Consider the following 20,912-nt stretch of genomic DNA (forward strand, 5'->3'; position numbering starts at 1 on the left):
AATGATGCATTCATGAAAAGTGACACAAAAGACAAAAAAAGGGCCAAATCAGCGTCTTTATTTTACAAACGCATTTCTGTCTTGACATTTTTCCTTAATAAAAAAGCAATTTACAAGCTTAAGAACCAAAATGAAGCTGCACAGAATGATTATGAGTAAAATATATCATTTGAATAAATATACTTTGATTTCATGCTATAAAATAAAAAAAACAACAACATAAATGGCAATAGATACGTCAGCTTGAGCTAGCTTCATTTACTTCATAGTTGTACAAAACAGTAGAGTTCTGAGGTTCACAGTTGGGTTGTGAGGTTGTGTGGAGAGTGAATAAAACAGGAGGTAGGGTACATGTGCTGTCATGACTTGGTTTTGGTGGCCCTTCTTTGGACCTCAATCTTCAGCTCAGTGGAACGTCGTGGTCTCATTGAGGCAGAATGTATGGAAACCACTGACGTGAGGACTTTCTCCCCTACATGAAGAGAAGTGCACTATTATGGACAAAGGATGCGGCCCAATGAGACCATTTTAAAACACTATATACCCTGAGTTGAAAGTTCCAACTTGATGTGTGTTTGTTTTTTTTGCGTTGTTCCCAATTGCATGAGCAAGAGACATTAAAATGTGTTGAGGGAGTTGATATTGAGCGAATCCTAACAGTCTCTGCAACTAAAGAGACAGAAGTGTCCACCAAATCAGATCATGACAACACACAACCCATTTGCAAAACGTGGCAAGACAGCCCAAAAATCCCTTTCTTATGTTGACAAAGCTGGAGGTGCAACTCTGCCCAGTGCAGAGTAGATGACTGAGCCACATGCTCAGCTCTTCGGCTGCAGTTCAACAATTACTGATGGATTTTGACCATAAACACTTTTCTTCTTCCTTTAATATATACGCAGCATGTATTTTGAGAATTATTTTTTAAGAGTAAGCCAACCTGTCCAAACTTTGTCAGCGGATAATAAAAAAACAACAACAAAAAAGCCCTCATCAAATCAGATCTGCTTCTATTTTAATTAACAGCTCCCTGACATTCAGTTTATTTGATATGACAGGTCAATATTTCAATCGGCTTGATGATCCAAATACACCACTTTTATAAAAGTTTATTGCTTTCCTATAAAACTATACATTGGGCAGAAACTGAAAAGAAGGTATGGAAGACTTAACATTTTTTTCTAAGCCAGTCTCAGTGTTTGTAAACTACCTGAAGTGAATTTAAGAAGAGGATGAGCTGTAATTTCAAAAAGTAGTCGGACAGCTTTCCCTGTAAACACTTCCTTTTGATTACTTGCGGCCCATGATGCATCTCCTGCATTACATGTGGAACTAAGAAAGTCAACGAGTGTGTGGGTCAAGGTCAGTTGGTTTTGTGTGTGTACTATGACTTAAGTAAATATAGCTACAAGAAAAAGCATTGAAACAATACCCCCGCCATTTACCTATACATGGACTTATATACTTATTTGATAAGAAAACAAAACCTTATTAGACACAAAGCATCTTTTCACGGGGAAAGGAATCTGTGAAAGCAAATGAGGCCGTTATAGCTGGATAGATATAATTTCCAGAGGTACTATTAATGGGAACTGTTAAGTGCACAATGTCAAAAATTCAACAACTCCGAGGTTTTTTTTGTCATTATCCATTAGCAATCGTAACTAAATTTTGTGGTTGCGAAACGTGCAATTCAACTACAGTATAGGGTAAGCTTTTCTTTTTTTTCTTTTCCTTTTTCATTTTATTTAAAATGCAGACATACGTGACTAAATTTCTAAGCAGCTGCTCCCCGCCAGTGTTGGAGCAGAGAGGGAAGTACATTTTTCGCTTTCCATGCATCTCCTTCCTTCATTCATTGAAAGATGGAAAAAGTACGGCACATACTGTAGATGGGATTGTCCTCACTGGTTTGAGTGGAGGGATCAACAAATCTCTCTCTGAGTCCAAGGCAAGAGCCTCATTTGATTGTTATCACTTGCTCCCTCAGATAGTCATTTGTCCCGTGAAGATAAAATAAAATCTAAAAGAAAACAAAAGGTATTTCCTTTGAGTAAAAAGGGGTCAAGAGGGTAGGACATGAGCTGAAAAAAGTACAAAAACTGAATGACAGTGGACAACTCATTTCTGCTCGATACTAATCTACAATAAATGTATGCGGCTGTTTCATAAAAACCTCTTGATTCAATTCATTTAAAAAGAAACCAGGCACAATCTTCCAAGTGCCAAACTCTGAAAGGTAAAGCTTGTGGGAAGGCACTAGGTTGAAATGCCACTTGTTGTGAAGGACTCCCTCCTTTGTTTACATTGGCTTCACACAATTACATTACCTATTGCACATCATTTACTATCAACTATTTTATGGCTTCAATTAATGTTGCTAATTCTTATAGAGCCTTCATCACAAATTGGTCAGATTTGTTACAAATGATTGCTTGAAGTGGGCATGTACATTCCTTTCAAATCACAATTAACTTGGCCTACTGTTCACAAATAACCTATTCCTTTGGGTAAGCATTCACTTAGGAAATTAATAATGTACACTTAAAAAAACGACCTAATCTTTGGCGTGAACTCATGGCACATAAAAATAACATCTGGGCAATTATTGGCAGAATCAAATTTAAACTCATCAGTGAGGACAAAGTTAAAAATCATGGAAATAAATTGGGTAACAAGTCATTTTAAATAGTACTATTGATGTTGGGATAAAAATGTGATTATTAACCCAAATGTTAAGTAAGAAACACGGACAGAAACAAAACTGAATGACAACCAAATTCAAGTGAATTTCACAGAAATTTGATACATTCCCAATTGCCCACTAAAGATAGACTGCACATGAGAAAATTATAAGGGCCACCCATCTTAATTTAACTTGGCAAAAGACCACGTCATATTGCTAGAAAGTAAAATTGCACCACAAAAGAAAAAAAAGAAAAAGCCATTGACTCATTTGGATGGATAATAAGACAGCGGTGTTGTTTCAAAAAGAGAGCACACGAGCTGCGCTTCAAATTACCAAATCACCATTAAAGGATAATCAATCAGGCCTTCCAAGTGCCTATTTTAAGAACCATCAATGAAATCACAATGGTAATAAAACAGTCTTTAAAAACTCAGCTCTACCCAACGGCCAATAAATGAGTAAAAACACAACAACGACATTTTGCATGATTTGTAACCATTAGTAATCTTGCGGTTGCAGTCGCATCATGTTGGAGGAACTACCACGAGGGTGGTGCTGTACTACTTTTGACACTGCAGCATCAGATTAAAAAGGAGATACGCAAACCCTCCCAACTAACTATCCAAAGTGCATCAATACTTTGTATTACATACTTTCACCACCTCCTTTAACATTTACATATCTCATCTTTTAGCCACACATATCAAACAAAAAGTGGTATTGACTGCTGAAAACAACCATGGTCTTTCCATAAATATTTTGTGCCACATCAATGCAGAGAACAAAGATGGCAGGTACAAAGCCAATGAACTTGGGACATGGTGTGCAATATGAATAAAAACAGAATGTGATGATTTGCAAAGCATATTCACCCTATATTTGATTGAATGGACTGCAAAGACAGGACATGTTAAGAGTTCAAAGCTTTCTTGTTTTTAGCACATAATCGCCTACTTGGAATTTTATGGCTGCAATGCGTTCCAACAAAGCAGCGACAGGGTCATGTTGTGTTGAATGAATGGGAACTGAGGACACTAATTTGTGAGGCTTTGTAGGTGGAATTCTTTGCCAGTTTTGCATGATGTACGGCTTCAGCTGTTCAACAGTCTCCGTTGCCGAAGTTTACGCTTCATAATGGAGATTGGACTTGACTGCACGCAGGCCAGTCCAGTCCTCTGGTGCTTTTACTCCAAAGCCACACCATTGTGACACGTGCAAAATGTGGTTTGGCATTGTTGTGCTGAAATAAGCAGGACATTTATGAAAAAGACCACAGAACACTTTTCCACTTTTCACACACATCTTAGATGAGCTCGGGACCAGAGAAGCCGGTGGCATTTCTGGGTGCTGTTCAAAAAATGTTTTTTGATTTGCATAAACATTTTAAGTTGCACTTATGAATGCGGCGCCAAACTATATTTACTGACATTAGTTTTCTGAAGTGTTCCATAGCCCATGTGGTGACATCCTTTATATGTAAATGTCAGTTTGTGATGTAGGGATTGAAGGTCATGGGCAATTCAATATTGTTTTTTTAGGCCTTGCCGCTTACTTGCCAAAGTTCTCTGAACGTTTTGACAATATTGTGGGGCATATATAATGAAATCCTCAAATTCATTGCAATTGATGTAGTGTCCCTGAGAGTTTTGAAAGACGCTTATAAATAAAATGTATTATTATTATTAATTGTATGTTGACAAATTTTGACGACTTTCCCACAGTTGGACAGTGGTTTACCTTGCCATGGCTTATCTAAGAAATGATTGAGCAATTTTATACCTAATTGCGCTGCCAATTAGGTATAGGCTAAGTTCCCACTTAGCCGTTTTGCACATTCTTTTTTTACTCTTGTCTCATCTTTTTGGTATAAAATATCAATTAAGGATTATCTTATAAAACAATTTATCATTTTGTCTCTTTATAGTGTATTCAAATAAATATTGGTTGAACGTGATTAGCAAATCATATTTTGTTCTACTTATGATCAACACAATCTCTCAACTTCATTGGCGAAGGCTTTGTCGGATAGAATGAAAGGAGAGAACAATAAAAAACAACAAAAAAAACAACAATTGTCCTTGAAAATAATGGAAGAAAAACCATGTCAAAATGGCTGAGATTCCTTTGCTGCCTTTTGCATATTATTGACATGACATTGGTATTTTTGCTTAGCACGAACGGATCCGGGGTTGTTGCAACTGCTGTGAATGAATAATGAGTTGTAGCTTACCTTACCTAACTCGGTTCTACAGAAGTTGCACAATCTGATTAGTGTGGGGGTTAGATATGTGGGACTTCAAGTGAGCCCCTTTTCACAGTTAACATTTCTAAAACCGTGATTACATAAGAGCACACCAACACCATTAGCGATGAGGTAAAAATCCTGTGTTTTGTTGGGAAAACACTTGAGACCACAAACTGTTAACGTTAAGTAACAGTGTACTGGGCTAGCGATCTCTTCATGTTCCAAAAACAAACACGAGCATAATAAATGTACTCACTTGAACAAATCACTTCTCCTTGTTAGTCTAACCCACAGAATCAACAAAGAAGATTTCCCCCTGTCGACGAAGGCTATACATTGAGAGAATATTCTTTAAATGATTTGGCAAAATACTGTACATGCACCCTAAAATGAATTTATAACAGTGAACTTGTCTGTGCCCGGTAGTTTACTGGCTATGAGGTAGAACCAAGTAAGTTCCATTGAAGTGAAAATACTGTGATGAGCATGTAGTGGGTTGTTTCATGAGGTATTGAACGGATATGTCACAAACGTTTTTGCAATAAAATAAAAGAAAAAAAAGAAAGAGAATAGATAATTCCTAGTGAGTGAGTGACCTCCTGTGGCCATATGTGCAAAAACAGGTCAGGTAAAAAGGTGATATGACAAGCATCTTACCAGAGCTTTCACATTTTCAATTATTGCAACATGCCTATATAACTCTGTAAATATGTTTCTAAAAACATGGACAGATATAAAGAGAAATCATATGGGGGAAGGGAAGCTTGGAGGAGGGTGTTTGGGGTGTACATAAATGGGAGCTAGGCAAAAATAGTAAGATGCAACTCCGAAAGTAACTCGTTTTACTCTGCATTTGACACCTAGCATTCACAAAATTGGTAGCACCCCTTTTAGTAAGAAACGTCCACATTAGAGGGAGCTGGAAAATCCTTAAATTGATTTAAACAAACAAACAAACAAACAAACAAACTAACTAACTAACTAACAAAAGCCCAAGATTACAATTTCTTAAAGCTTCTTTAACCGGAAGCAGAACCTAATAATCGCATCTGGATGCCTGAGCCTGTTCTGGACTGCATTTGGAACTCTCCTCTGTATCATTGGCTGGTGCCTCTTCTGCATATTGTGCCTCATATGCTATCCCCTCGGCAGTCTCGTCCGGGTCTTTCTGATCCGAGCTTGCCTCCGTCCTGTCTGGGGAGTCCATTTGATTGCCGCTCTCGGACACTCCCATGTGCTTCTTCCTCAGGTGCTGGTTCAGGGTGCCCTGAAATGGGAAGCATTTTCCACAGATCTGGCAGTGGAAGGGCTTGTTGTCCGTGTGGCCACGGATGTGGTACTCCAGTTGGTCTTTCCTTGTGTACTTCTTGCCACAGAATTTACAAACAAAGGGGGTGATGCCCATATGCAGGCGCATGTGACGGTCGAGGCTCCCTTTCTGATTGAAGGTCTTACCACAGTAGACGCAAATGAGTCTTTCGTTGTACGGGTACCACTGACTCCTCAGACTCCGCTCTCGCAAGTCGTTCTCCAACATGGCGGGTCCCACCGCGGGCTCGCTGTCATCCGCTCCTTGTTTGATGTGACTCATTACCGCTGCCGGAATGGCCAGGGGGCGCTTTGCTCTGGCTCTCCCACCTCTGAAGCCGCTGAGTATGGAACGGGATGGACTGGAGCTGCTAAGGTTAACAAAGCATGGGGAAGACAGCCCTGAGTAGGAATAGGCAGCAGATTGGATAACTGGACCGTAAGAACCCACGCTAACGGCCAGAACCTGCTCTCCGTCGACCAATTCTGTGTGGTAGCCATCATCGCCAGCTGAGGAACTGTCCGAGTAGGTCGGCCTCTCCGTTTTTTCGACTTTCACGTGCACATCCGTTACTTGCCCATCTTTGCCAATGAGTTCCACTTGCTCCATTTCTCCTTCCATGGGTGTGTCATGCTCTGACACACTATCGGTGCTCCCGCGATCTGACTGGCCTTCCTCTTGCTGCAGTCGTCCACGGCCAAGGGATTTTCCGGCAAGGTCCAAGCGTGCTTCGTGTCCTGCCTGACTCTGACGGGAGTAGTAAGGGGGGGAGATCTGTGTGGGGTTGACAAAGAGGTTGCTGTCGTTGCCCCCGTTGTGACTGGTCTGCGAATCATCCTTCTCTGGGCTGCAGGTATTACCTGGGAGGCTTATTTTGGAGTGGATGCTCTCAAGGATCTGAGTACACTTGTCAATAATCACCTGCATCTGCAGAAAACTGGCGGCGGTGAGGAAGCTGATAATGTCCTTGAGCTGCAGGGACATATGTCCCGTGTAGCAGAATGCAAGAAGCTGCTCAAACACCTCAGGGCTTTTGATGACTGAGATCGAAAGGCCACTCATGGTGCTGAGCGCCGAGTGGTCTCGAAAGTAGGGTGAGCTCGCTGCCAGGACGGCCTTGTGGGCACGAAATGGCTGACCCTGAATGTGAACAATGATGTCACATAACTTGCCCTGTAGTCGCAACTCATTGAGCTGAGTCAGAACGGTGTTGCTGAACTCCGGCACATCAAACTCGATGTAGCTGCCGTCGTCCATTTCTTGAATATGCTTCTCCAGTTTGTCAACCACCTGAAGGGGAACGACAACAAACAGAAAACATCATAAACAAAACATAAAAGGGTATCTCATTTGTCATTAATATCTACATTTCCAAAAAAAAATTGAAATGCAGTATGTATTTACTTCACGCAATGATTACATTTTTTTTGGGTTTTTGGGAAGAGATGAACTACTAGAAATTATAGAAAATTGAGAAGCGCATGTAAATATGAATGGCTAGGTTGTAGAATCACAGAAGTGCAAACGATGATTACAGAAATAGAGCTAAAAACTGAAAACTGCCCTTCTACGACTGTCAACGTTATTTCTTTCCAGAATGATCATGTGATACGAGCTGACATTGTGATTGGCCATCACTTCTTGTTGCAAAGCCATTCACTTGTGATGCGTAGTTTGAACCGTAAAGGGCCACGCGGTCGGGTTGCTTGCTGTATGGCTGTCTTAAAAAATGCAGAACAGGTCTGGCAACATTGTTTTTGGGATGGCAAGTGAACAACGTAGTATAGTCATACTGTAGGCTGAGATAAAAAAGTTAACACCCAATGCACATGCATGTGTATGTAGAATTCAATACATTGATAATTGGGTGGGTGAAAATGTGTGGGTTGGGTCAGACTTAAAACCTCTGTCAAACTCAGGCAAACGATTTGGCTGCACCTTTTACCAGTGATTATAACAATTTTCTGAATTTGGGTGATTAGATTCATCTTTATGTGAATTTTTATGAATAACACTATTTTCATATATATATATATATATATATCCAAAAAACAAAATGGTGTCTTCGGTTAAAGCCACGTGATTGGTCAAGAACCCAGCAGTGGGGGGCGGGGGACGGGGGGGTTAAACATTAAAGAGAAAGGCAGACAGAGAGAGAGAGAAAACACACACGAAAGGGAGAGGACAGAGCTTGAAAAAAAAAACAAGGGAAAAAAAAAAGTAAAATGTTGAGAAAATGGATAGAAAACAGTGAAATTTGGACCTATTTCAACTTGGACTGGAAGGTTAAATATCCCATCAATCAGGCTACACAAATAACCCGCACAAGTCATCTGTACATTTGATGCAAAAAGCTATTAACCCAGCTAAACAGATCACAATTGATGAACTAGATACAATTATCACAGAGAAAGCGCCTACAAGGGTTCACTCCTCATCAAGTGTTTAAAGCTGAGGAAACCGGACACTCAATTCCATCAAGCCATTAACAACCATTATAAAGGTAAATAAAATGACTTTATTGTATAGTACAGTTTATTTCTTTAATCACAATACTATAGCACATTTATTATACATAAAATAAGGTATATTTTGTGTAGTTTTAAGGCTTAGAAAATTAGAGAGTAGAAAATTATGTTTTATGGGGACCTGGGAACGGATTCTTCTCATTGTAATGGTTTCCTTTGGGAAATTAATTTTGGGATACACACTTTTCGCCTTACAAACTCTGTCTGGGAACGAATTAAGTTTGTAAGCCAAGGTCCCACTGTATGCATATATATATATATATATATATATATATATATATATATATATATATATATATATATATATATATATATATATATATATATATATATATACTGTATAGATATACAGTAAAGTCTCGTTATATCGATATCGGATATATCGATAGTCCGGGTTATATCGATACTATTTCTATGCACGCACTGAGAAAATTACATGCAAACAGGGTCGGATATATCGATAGTCCCGGTTATATCGATATTTTTTCGGACTCCCTTGAATATCAATATAACGAGACTTTACTGTATATACCAGCGAAAGTGTACGCTCAGTGGCAGGGTTCTAACAGCAGAGGCTCCAAGGCTGGAAACTGAAAGATACTGGAAAGGCATATGGGAGAAGGAGGTCGCACATAACAGCAGTGCACAATGGCTGGTGACTCTGAAAGAGGAGCACAGAAACCTCCCTGAACAGAACCCAGTTACCATCACAGCGTCAGACATACAAGAAAGAGTCTCAGGTATGAAAAACTGGACGGCACCAGGCCCGGATATGGTCCACACCTACTTGCTAAAGAAACTCACAGCACTCCACGAGCGCCTAGCAGCACAAATGAACCGGTTGCTGATGGATGGGACTCACCCAGGATGGCTAACCGAAGGGCGAACAATCCTGATCATGAAGGATTCCTCAAAGGGTGCAGTTCCTTCCAACTATCGGCCAATAACCAGTCTCTCCACAACATGGAAGCTCATGTCAGGCATCATTGCGGTTAAGATAAGTGGACACATGGATCAATACATGAGCAAAGCACAGAAAGGCATTGGTAGAGATACTAGAGGTGCAAAACATCAGCTGCTGGTTGACAGAACAGTCGCAGAAGACTGCAGGTCCCGACATACCAACCTGTGCACAGCTTGGATTGATTACAAAAAAGCATATGACTCAATGCCACACATGGATCACTGAATGCTTGGAGTTGTATAAGGTCAACAGGACCCTGAGAGCCTTCGTTGCAAACTCGATGAGGATGTGGAAAACCACACTTGAAGCCAATGGCAAGCCACTAACGCAAGTGTCCATCAAACGTGGTACATACCAAGGTGATGCACTCTCCCCACTGCTGTTCTGCATAGGACTGAACCCCCTCAGCCAGATAATCGCCAAGACAGGCTATGGATACCGCCTCAGAAATGGGGCTATGATCAGTCACCTCCTCTACATGGATGTCATAAAGCTGTATGCTCCACAGAACCAGGATCTACAGCAGTGATATTGGGATGTCATTCGGGCTGGAGAAATGTAGTTGGATGGTGACTAAGAGGGGCAAGGTAGTCCACACTGAAGGGGTCTCACTCCCTGAAGGAACAATACTAGACATTGAAAACAGCTAAAGTACCTTGGTATACCACAGGCCAATGGCAACCTCGAACTAGCAACAAGGAAAGCGGCTACGACCAAATACCTCCAGCGGGTGAGGCAAGTCCTCAGAAGCCAGCTCAATGGCAAGAACAAGACCCGGGCAATAAACAGCTATGCCCTGCCAGTGATCAGATACCCTGCAGGAATAATAAGGTGGCCAAAGGAAGAGATTCAGACCACGGTTGATAAGACCCGAAAACTCCTCACCATGCATGGAGGGTTCCATCCCAAGTCCAGCACCCTGAGACTGTACACCAGCCGTAAGGAAGGAGGCCGGGGACTAGTGAGTGTGAGAGCCACTGTCAAGGATGAAACATCCAAGCTCCATGAATACATCAAAGAGAAGGCTCCAACGGATGATGTACTCAGAGAATGTCTCAGACAATGGGGAACAGAGGATGAGGTGCTGGAAGAGGGACAATCATGGGAGGAAAAGCCCCTACATGGGATGCACCACCGAACCATAACAGAAGTGGCTGATCTCAAGAAGTCCTATCAGTGGCTAGAGAGGGCTGGCCTAAAGGACAGCACAGAGGCACTCATCCTGGCTGCTCAAGAGCAGGCCCTGAACACCAGAGCCATAGAGGCAGGGATATACCACACCAGGAGAGACCCAAGGTGTAGGTTGTGCAAAGAGGCACCTGAGACAATCCAACACATAAATGCAGGGTGTAAGATGCTGGCAGGGAAAGCCTACATGGAGCGCCATAACCAGGTGGCTGGCATAGTCTACCGAAACATCTGTGCGGAGTATGGACTGGTAACCCCAAGGTCAAAATGGCTAACACCTCCCAAGGTAGTAGAGAATGACCGAGCAAAGATCCTGTGGGACTTCCAGATACAGACTGACAAGATGTTAATGGCCAACCAACCAGATATCGTGGTCATAGATAAAGGGGAAAGGAAAGCCGTTGTCGTGGATGTAGCGGTCCCGAGTGATGGAAACATCAGAAAGAAGGATCATGAGAAAATCGAGAAATACCAAGGGCTCAGAGAGGAGCTGGAGAGAGCCTGGAATGTAAAGGTGACAGTCGTGCCTGTGGTGGTCGGAGCACTCGGGGCAGTGAAGCCCAAACTCGACGGGTGGTTGCAACAGATCCCGGGAACAACATGGGATATCTCGGTCCAGAAAAGCGCAGTGCTGGGAACAGCACGGATACTGCGCAGAACCCTCAAGCCTCCTGGCCTCTGGTAGAGGACCCGAGCTAAAAAATGGGGGACAGACACAATCCATGAGGGGTGAGACGAGGAGATATATATATACAGTAAAGTCTCGTTATATCGATATTCAAGGGAGTCCAAAAAAATATCGATATAACCGGGACTATCGATATATCCGACCCTGTTTGCATGTAATTTTCTCCGTGCGTGCATAGAAATAGTATCGATATAACCGGGACTATCGATATATCCGATATCGATATAACGAGACTTTACTGTATATATATATATATATATATATATATATACACAGTAAAGTCTCGTTATGGCTAATGGCCAATAAGGTGGCCAAAGGTTTCGGACGTTTTGCCTCCTATCCAAGAGGCTTCGTCAGCGAACTAAAGTCTGACTGGTCGTATCGGCCCTATTTATATATCCCTAATGTCCAGACATGGCGGCGTCGGACACAGCTATGATAGGTCCCTACTCTCAGGTTGGCGTTAGAGAAAGGCAAACATATAGACAAACAGATGAATTTTAGACTATACCCGGGAGAGTCCACGCCATGTATCTATGGCCTGCCAAAAATACATAAAGAAGGGTTCCCCCTCAGACCCATTGTTTGTAGCATTGACTCCTCTACATACAATGTAGACAAATATTTAAAAACTATCTTAGCTCCGTTGGTTGGTAACACAGAATATCACGTAGAGAACACCACAGGGTTTGTAGAGAGGATCAAAGACCTCATATTGGAACCTGAGGAAACTTTGGCAGAATAAGATGTGACTTCTCTCTTTACATCTGTCCCAACCCCAGCAGCAGTCTCAGTGGTGAGGACGAGACTGCTGGCGGACGTTTCTCTGCATGAAAGAACCAAACTTAAAGCGGATCACATCTGCCAATTATTGGAAATCCTTAATACTACGTATTTTCAATTTCGGGAGAAATTTTATAAACAAATTCATGGTTGTGCTATGGGCTCACCAGTTTCACCCATAGTGGCTAATCCAGACATGGGCAAACTACGGCCCGTGAGGCTTTTTAATCCGGTCCGCCGAATTTACCCAAATTATAATAAAAACAGTGTCTGAAACTCATGACAAAAAGTTAGCGGACAACACGGCAGATAACTGAAAAGTTGCCTGCCCCATTTTTCACAACTTGAAGCACAATGAGACAACTAATCACATTAAAAAACATTGTCACAAAGTATGACGTTTTTTTTTTAATCAAGAATGTACCTACTACAAATACTACCTTGCTTAATTTACGGTAAATGTGTATGGCTGTAGATTTTGCTGCAGTAGTCGCTTCTCATTGTGGTGCATATTGCAATGTTTGCATTGCTTCCTAGGAGCCACGAAGCCCCTTTCATAAGTCTCAGGTATACTTTACAGTCACGGTTTAATGTAAATTTACGTTTTGTAGCGTCACATATGTTGTTAGCTTCTTTTGAATCTTTCTTCTGGGCTGAGGTTCTGTGCATCTATTTTGGAAAATGATATGCAATTGCACGACTTTATAACGCTTGCGAAAGTCCGGAAGAAAGCAGCAGGCTTCTGATTGGCTGCCGTGCATGCAAATTTCAACTGCAGGTAGCCTGTGTCTGTATGCTTGGCGACGGTACACGTGTACTGTTTGCGCGTGAAGGCGAGGGCGTCCGTGGCGAGTTTGTAGAGCGAGCAGTGAGGACAATCCATCCATGATTTAGCGGAGTTTAACACAAGTACGTAGGTATTATTGAGCTTGACTATTTCGTTGTGGAATAATGTTTTGAAAGTGATTGAATTTTTGTTGATTTCTTAACTTTGCACCTTAGATTGAAACTTATTAAAAACAGACGCAATCTTGATAAATTACAGTGCATATGGATGAGAAGGTTTCTTCAGCCGTCATCTGTACAAAAGTGAAGGTTTCGGACGTTTCGCCTCCTATCCAAGAGGCTTCGTCAGCGAACTAAAGTCTGACTGGTCGTATCGGCCCCATTTATATATCCCTAATGTCCAGACATGGTGGCGCCGGACACAGCTATGATAGGTCCCTACTCTCAGGTTGGGAGGGGCGGGGGACCCCTCCCTGTGGCCCCACTGATTGTTCCTACATTCCTGACTAACGATTGGCCTATTACCCCCACTGCCCCCGGTATCACCTCATCAGCATAACGACCGATGAGGGTCGTTAATAGGCCAATCGTTAGTCAGGAATGTAGGAACAATCAGTGGGGCCACAGGGAGGGGTCCCCCGCCCCTCCCAACCTGAGAGTAGGGACCTATCATAGCTGTGTCCGGCGCCACCATGTCTGGACATTAGGGATATATAAATGGGGCCGATACGACCAGTCAGACTTTAGTTCGCTGACGAAGCCTCTTGGATAGGAGGCGAAACGTCCGAAACCTTCACTTTTGTACAGATGACGGCTGAAGAAACCTTCTCATCGATGGACCACTCCTGTACGACTGAGAGCTTACACAGACGTACAGTGCATATGTTATTTTAATCTATTTCCATTTCCTCCTCCCAGTATCTGCGAAATAGTCTGTAAATGCCATATCTTGCATATTCCTTGAGACAAATTTATTAACTGATCAGGGATATTTTTCACATTTGAAAGACAGTTAATAAATTGGGTTGTAGTGTTCTTACTGTGCTATGAGGTTTGTACACACTACATTTAAAAGGACAACCGGCACCAATTTTTTTTGTTTCCCACTGACATCAGAAAAACGTTTTATAGCATCTAAAATACCCAAATCAAGCAGGCTGATATTTTTAGTTAAATGAAAAACACCAATAAAAATGACTTCAAAATGAATCCGGAAATGGCCAGTTTCAGAAGGTCTCACCCCCTTGTTCGTGACGTCACGCCAAGACGTCTTGCCTTGCTCGAGAATCAAACCAATGGCTTCAGATTCGGGGAAGATGTTTTCTTGTTACTCATCCAGTTATGAATATGATTCAAATAGTTCTGAAGAGGAAAGCATAAATGTTTGCAATTGATTCAAGGAGTCCTCCCATATCAATTCGAGCCGTCAATGACAGCAATGTAGCACCCAGAAAATGCAGAAGATTGCGCCCAAGCTCTGTTGGAAATGGGCTGATTTGTCAGCTGGGAATTTGTGTCAGCGAATATCAAATACAGTAAAGTCTCGTTATATCGATATCGGATATATCGATAGTCCCGGTTATATCGATACTATTTCTATGCACACACGGAGAAAATTACATGCAAACAGGGTCGGATATATCGATAGTCCCGGTTATATCGATATTTTTTCGGGCTCCCTTGAATATCGATATAACGAGACTTTACTGTAGTTGTCTTGGTGCAACACACAACGATTCATCATGGCGTTATGTATATGTTTTCCTTCTAATTTCGCCATCAACACGGATCAACACGAAGTTTTCAGACCAAACATAGTACCCAAAATGCATTGTGTGTCGCTTTCTCGGCCAGGGGCGGTCCAAACGTGACGTCACATGAGGATCGTCATCAACTCGAAATCATCAATATTCAGCACAAGTCTTAAAACGTAAACTATAGCTATATGCTGTGGAATCTTTGTAAAATACACTCAGTCGAAGTCATTTGAAGTGATTTTATAAATTATGGACATAACTTGTCCGGAGGCGTCGGTTGTCCTTTAATGCTTCAGGTCACAGGTGTCAAAGTCAAGGCCCGCGGGCCAAATCCGGCCCGCCACATCATTTTTTTCGGCCCGCGAAAGCAAATCGAATTCGTTAAATTCCATAATGATTGCTAAAATCTGAGCCAAAATTTCATATTTTTGGATGTCAACCACAATAAAAGTCATGATTCTTGACTTCAGATTTGAAAACGAGTTATTCATTAATTTGCTGTGTGCTCTATATGTAATATTTGAAGGGATTTAAACATTCTAATGGGTTCCCCAAATTCATAATGGCCCTCGAGAGGAAACCATAACTACAATGTGGCCCTGCTTTAGGTTTAGTATTTCCGGCCCAAACAATCCCTCCAAATGCTCCTGGCCTGGCCCCTCTGTCAAATTTTATAACCCAATGCGGCCCGCGAGTCAAAAAGTTTGCCCACCCCTGGGCTAATCTGTACATGGAAGAGATGGAGAAACAGGCCCTCACATCCTTCCCGGGGACAAAACTTAGACACTGGTTTAGATATGTGGACGATACTTTTGTCATAATTAAAAAACAAGAAATTCAATCCTTCACAGATCACCTCAACTCTGTAGACATCAACATTAAATTTACTTGTGAAGACATTAAAGAGAACCAACTAGCCTTCTTGGATTGTAAAGTAATTATAAAAGAGGACAGAGCGCTAAAAACAGAAGTCTTTAGGAAGGCTACGCCCACTGACCAATACTTACTTTTTGACTAACCACCCTTCACAACACAAACTAGGAGTTATCAGAACCCTACGGCATAGGGCTAAACTAATACCAACTCGCATTGAAGGTAGAGAAAAGGAGTCAAAACATATCAGGAGAGCACTCACTAACTGTAGGTACCCTCAGTGGTCATTCAACAAATGTCAGAAAGAAAGAATAGGGAATTAAACCAAAAATTCTCAAGATACAAAAAGGAGAGGAGTAGCAGTACCTTACATTGCAGGAGTTTCTGAAAAATTACAGAGTCCTTTGGCAACACAAAATTCCTACTTATTTCAAACCGATAAACACGTTAAGGCCAAAAATTAGTGCATCCAAAAGATAGGCTACCAAATGAAAAACAAAAGTAATGTAGTTTATTCAATACATTGTAAGAATGAAAATTGTAAAGAGCAGTACATTGGGGAGACTCAACAAATTCTCAAAAAAAGACTATCAACATCGCAGGGATAATACAAGTGGGCCTCAATCGGCAGTACATTTGCACCTAAAACCTAGCAACCACTCATTTGACGACAATGAGGTTAAAATCTTAGCGAAAAAACATAGATGGTTTGAAAGGGGGGTAAAAGAAGCGATTCTTATAAAACAACAAAATCCTTCATTGAACCGGTCTGGTGGGGTGAGGTTCAATTTGGATCGTTCATACAATAGCCTGCTTAGGCAACATTCGTAATGCTGATGAGGTGATACCGGTGGGAGTGGGGCAAATAGGCCAGTCGTTAGTCAGGAATGTAGGAACAATCAGTGGGGCCACAGGGAGTGGTCCTCTGCTCCCCCCAACCTGAGAGTAGGGACCTATCATAGCTGTGTCCGGCGCCGCCATGTCTGGACATTAGGGATATATAAATAGGGCTGATACGACCAGTCAGACTTTAGTTCGCTGACGAAGCCTCTTGGATAGGAGGTGAAACGTCCGAAACCTTCAAATTTGTACAGATGACGGCTGAAGAAACCTATATATATATATATATATATATATATATAATATAATATATATATATATATATATATATATATATATATATATATATATATATATATATATATATATATATATATATATATATTAATGTTGTCTGGGGCTTCATGCCCCTGGTAGGGTCACCCATGGCAAACAGGTCCTGGGTGAGGGACCAGACAAAGTACGACTCAGAAGACCCCATATGATGAAAAAGAGAAATGGATTCAGTTTTCCCTTGCCCGGACGCGAGTCACCGGAGCCTCTCTCTGGAGCCAGGCCTGGAGATGGGGCTCGTTGGCGAGCGCCTGGTGGCCGGGCCTACACCCATGGGGCCCGGTCGGGCTCAGCCCGAAGAGGAAACGTGGGTCCCCCTTCTCAAGGGCTCACCACCCATGGGAGGGGCCAGAGGGGTCTGGTGCAATGTGAGCTGGGCAGCAGCCAAAGGCGGGGACCCTGGCGGTCCGACCCTCGACTGCAGAAGCTAGCTCTGGGGACGTGGAATGTCACCTCTCTTACAGGGAAGGAGCCTGAGCTGGTCACGAGGTTGAAAAGTTCGGACTAGACATAGTTGGGCTTGCCTCCACACATAGCCTGGGTTCCGGTACCAGCCCTCTCGAGAGGGGTTGGACTCTCTTCCACTCTGGAGTTGCCCACGGTGAGAGGCGTAGAGCAGGTGTCGGCATACTTATTGCCCCCCGACTCGCCGCCTGTACATTGGGATTCACCCCAGTAGACGAAAGGGTTGCTTCCCTCCGCCTTCAGGTGGGGGGACGGGTTCTGACTGTTGTCTGTGCATATGCACCAAACAGCAGTTCAGTGTACCCATCCTTTTTGGAGACCTTAGGGGGTGTGCTGGAGAGCGCTCCCCCTGGGGACTCCCTTGTTCTGCTGGGCGATTTCAATGCTCATGTGGGCAATGACAGTGGGACCTGGAAGGGCGTGATTGGGAGGAATGGCCCCCCCGATCAGAACAGGAGTGGTGTCTTGTTATTAGACTTCTGTGCTCAACACGGATTGTCTATAACAAACACTTTATTCAAACATAAGGGTATCCATATGTACACGTGGCACCAGGACACCCTTGGTCGCAGTTCGATGATTGACTTTATAGTTGTATCATCGGATTTGCGGCCTCATGTTTTGGACACTCGAGTGAAGAGAGGGGCGGAGCTGTCAACTGATCACCACCTGGTGGTGAGTAGGCTCCGTTGGTGGGGGAAGATGCCAGTCCGACCTGGAAGACCCAAACGTGTTGTGAGGGTTTGTTGGGAACGTCTGGCAGAATCCCCTGTCAGAAGGAGTTTCAACTCCCACCTCCGGCAGAACTATACACATGTCCCGGGGGAGGTGGGGGACATTGAGTCCGAATGGACCATGTTCCGTACCTCCCTTGCTGAGGCGGCAAATCAGAGTTGCGGCCGTAAGGTGGTTGGTGCCTGTCGTGGAGGCAATCCCCGTACTCGCTCGTGGACACCAGTAGTAAGGGATGCCGTAAAGCTGAAGAAGGAGTCCTACCGGGCTTATATAGCCTGTGGGACTCCTGAGACAGCTGACACGTATCGACTAGCCAAGCGGAATGCAGCCTCGGTGGTCGCCGAGGCAAAAACACGGGCATGGGAAGAGTTCGGTGAGGCCATGGAAGCCGACTTCCGGACCGCTTCGAGGAAATTCTGGTCCACCATCCGGCGTCTCAGGAGGGGAAAGCAGTGCACCAATAACACTGTGTACAGTGAGGTTGGGGCGCTGCTGACTTCGACTCGAGACGTCGTGAACCGGTGGGCAGAGTACTTCGAAGACCTCCTCAACTCCACCAACACGCCTTCCTTGGAGGAAGCAGTGTCTGGGGACTCCGAGGTGGGCCCTCCGATCCTTGTGACTGAAGTCACCGAGGTGGTTAAAAAGCTCATCGGTGGCAAGGCCCCGGGGGTGGATGAGATCCGACCGGAGTTCCTAAAGGCTCTGGATGTTGTGGGGCTGTCCTGGCTGACACGCCTCTGCAACATTGCGTGGTCATCGGGGAGAGTGCCTCTGGATTGGCAGACCGGGGTGGTGGTCCCCCTTTTTAAAAAGGGGGACCGGAGGGTGTGTTCCAACTACAGAGGGATCACACTCCTCAGCCTCCCTGGAAAGGTCTATTCAGGGGTCCTAGAGGGGCGGGTCCGTCGGAAAGTCGAGCCTCAGATTGAGGAGGAACAGTGTGGTTTTCGTCCCAGCCGCGGAACAGTGGACCAGCTCTACACCCTTAGCAGGGTCCTCGAGGGCGCATGGGAATTCGCCCAACCACTCTACATGTGTTTTGTGGACTTGGAGAAAGCGTTTGACCGTGTCCCTCGTGGAGTTCTGTGGAGGGTACTTCGGGAGTATGGGGTACAGGAGCGGCTGATACGGGCCGTTCGGTCCCTATATGACCGATGTCAGAGTCTGGTTCGCATTGCCGGCAGTAAGTCGGAATCGTTTCCAGTGAGGGTTGGGCTCCGCCAAGGCTGCCCTTTGTCACCGATTCTGTTCATAACCTTTATGGACAGAATTTCTAGGCGCAGCCAAAGCGTTGAAGGTTTCCGTTTTGGTAGCCTCAGTATAGCATCTCTGCTTTTTGCAGATGATGTTGTACTGTTGGGGCCTTCAAGTGGAGCTCTGCAACTCTCGCTGGAGCGTTTCGCAGCCGAATGTGAAGCGGCTGGGATGGGAATCAGCACCTCCAAATCTGAGACAATGGTTCTCAGTCGGAAAAGGGTGGAGTGCCCTCTCCGGGTCGGGGAGGAGATTTTGCCTCAAGTGGAGGAGTTTAAGTATCTGGGTGTCTTGTTCACGAGTGAGGGTGAAAGGGATCAAGAGGTCGACAGGCGGATCGGTGCGGCGTCTGCCGTGATGCGGACTTTGTACCGATCTGTCGTGGTGAAGAAGGAGCTGAGCCAAAAAGCAAAGCTCTCAATCTACCGGTCGATCTACGTCCAAACCCTCATCTATGGTCACGAGCTATGGGTTGTGTCCGAAAGAACGAGATCCCGGATGCAAGCGGCCGAAATGAGCTTTCTCCGTCGGGTGTCCGGGCTCTCCCTTAGAGATAAGGTGAGAAGCTCGATCATCCGGGAGGGGCTCAAAGTCGAGCCGCTTCTCCTCCACATCGAGAGGAGCCAGATGAGGTGGCTCAGGCATCTGATTAGGATGCCCCCGGGACGTCTCCCTTGTGAGGTGTTCCGGGCATGCCCCACTGGCAGGAGACCCCGGGGACGACCCAGAACACGCTGGAGAGACTATGTCTCCCAGCTGGCATGGGAACGCCTCGGGATCCGCCAGGACGAGCTGGAAGAAGTGGCTGGGGAGAGGGAAGTCTGGGCTTCCCTACTGAAGCTGCTGCCCCCGCGACCCGACCCCGGATAAGCGGCAGAAGATGGATGGATGGATGGATATATATATATACATATATATATATATATATATATACAGTAAAGTCTCGTTATATCGATATTCAAGGGAGTCCGAAAAAATATCGATATAACCGGGACTATCGATATATCCGACCCTGTTTGCATGTAATTTTCTCCGTGCGTGCATCGAAATAGTATCGATATAACCGGGACTATCGATATATCCGATATCGATATAACGAGACTTTACTGTATATATATATATATATATATATATATATATATATATATATATATATATATATATATATATATATATATATATATATATATAGTTTGTGCGTGAATGAGAGGGATCCAAGGGCAAGAGTGATGCTACGGGGAGAAGAGATAAAGAAGGTGGAGGATTTTAAGTACTTGGGGTCAACTATCCAGAGCAATGGAGAGTATGGAAAAGAGGTGAAGAAGCGTGTCCAGGCAGCCTGGAGCAGCTGGACAAAAATGTCAGGTGTGATGTGTGATAGGAGGGTTTCAGCTAGGATGAAAGGAAAAGTGTATAAAACAGTGGTGAGACCAGCCATGATGTTTGGACTGGGGACAGTGCCACTGAAGAAA

General features: G+C 43.8%; 1 protein-coding gene across 1 annotated transcript in view; it reads right to left on the minus strand.

Annotated features, from left to right (window-relative positions):
• Positions 1 to 36: 36 nt before the first annotated feature.
• The window catches only part of zbtb34 (zinc finger and BTB domain containing 34), a 32,096-nt gene continuing 11,220 nt past the window's right edge, over positions 37 to 20,912 (minus strand). Inside the window, exon 2 of the mRNA XM_088994616.1 lies at positions 37 to 7,533. Within this exon, the coding sequence (XP_088850742.1) occupies positions 5,971 to 7,533 (1,563 nt within the window). The 3' untranslated portion in view covers positions 37 to 5,970. The remainder of the gene's footprint in view (positions 7,534 to 20,912) is intronic.

The sequence above is a fragment of the Hippocampus bargibanti genome, linkage group LG04, assembly GCF_051943395.1.
Source record: "Hippocampus bargibanti isolate YZ-2025 linkage group LG04, ASM5194339v1, whole genome shotgun sequence".
Lineage (NCBI taxonomy): Eukaryota > Metazoa > Chordata > Actinopteri > Syngnathiformes > Syngnathidae > Hippocampus > Hippocampus bargibanti.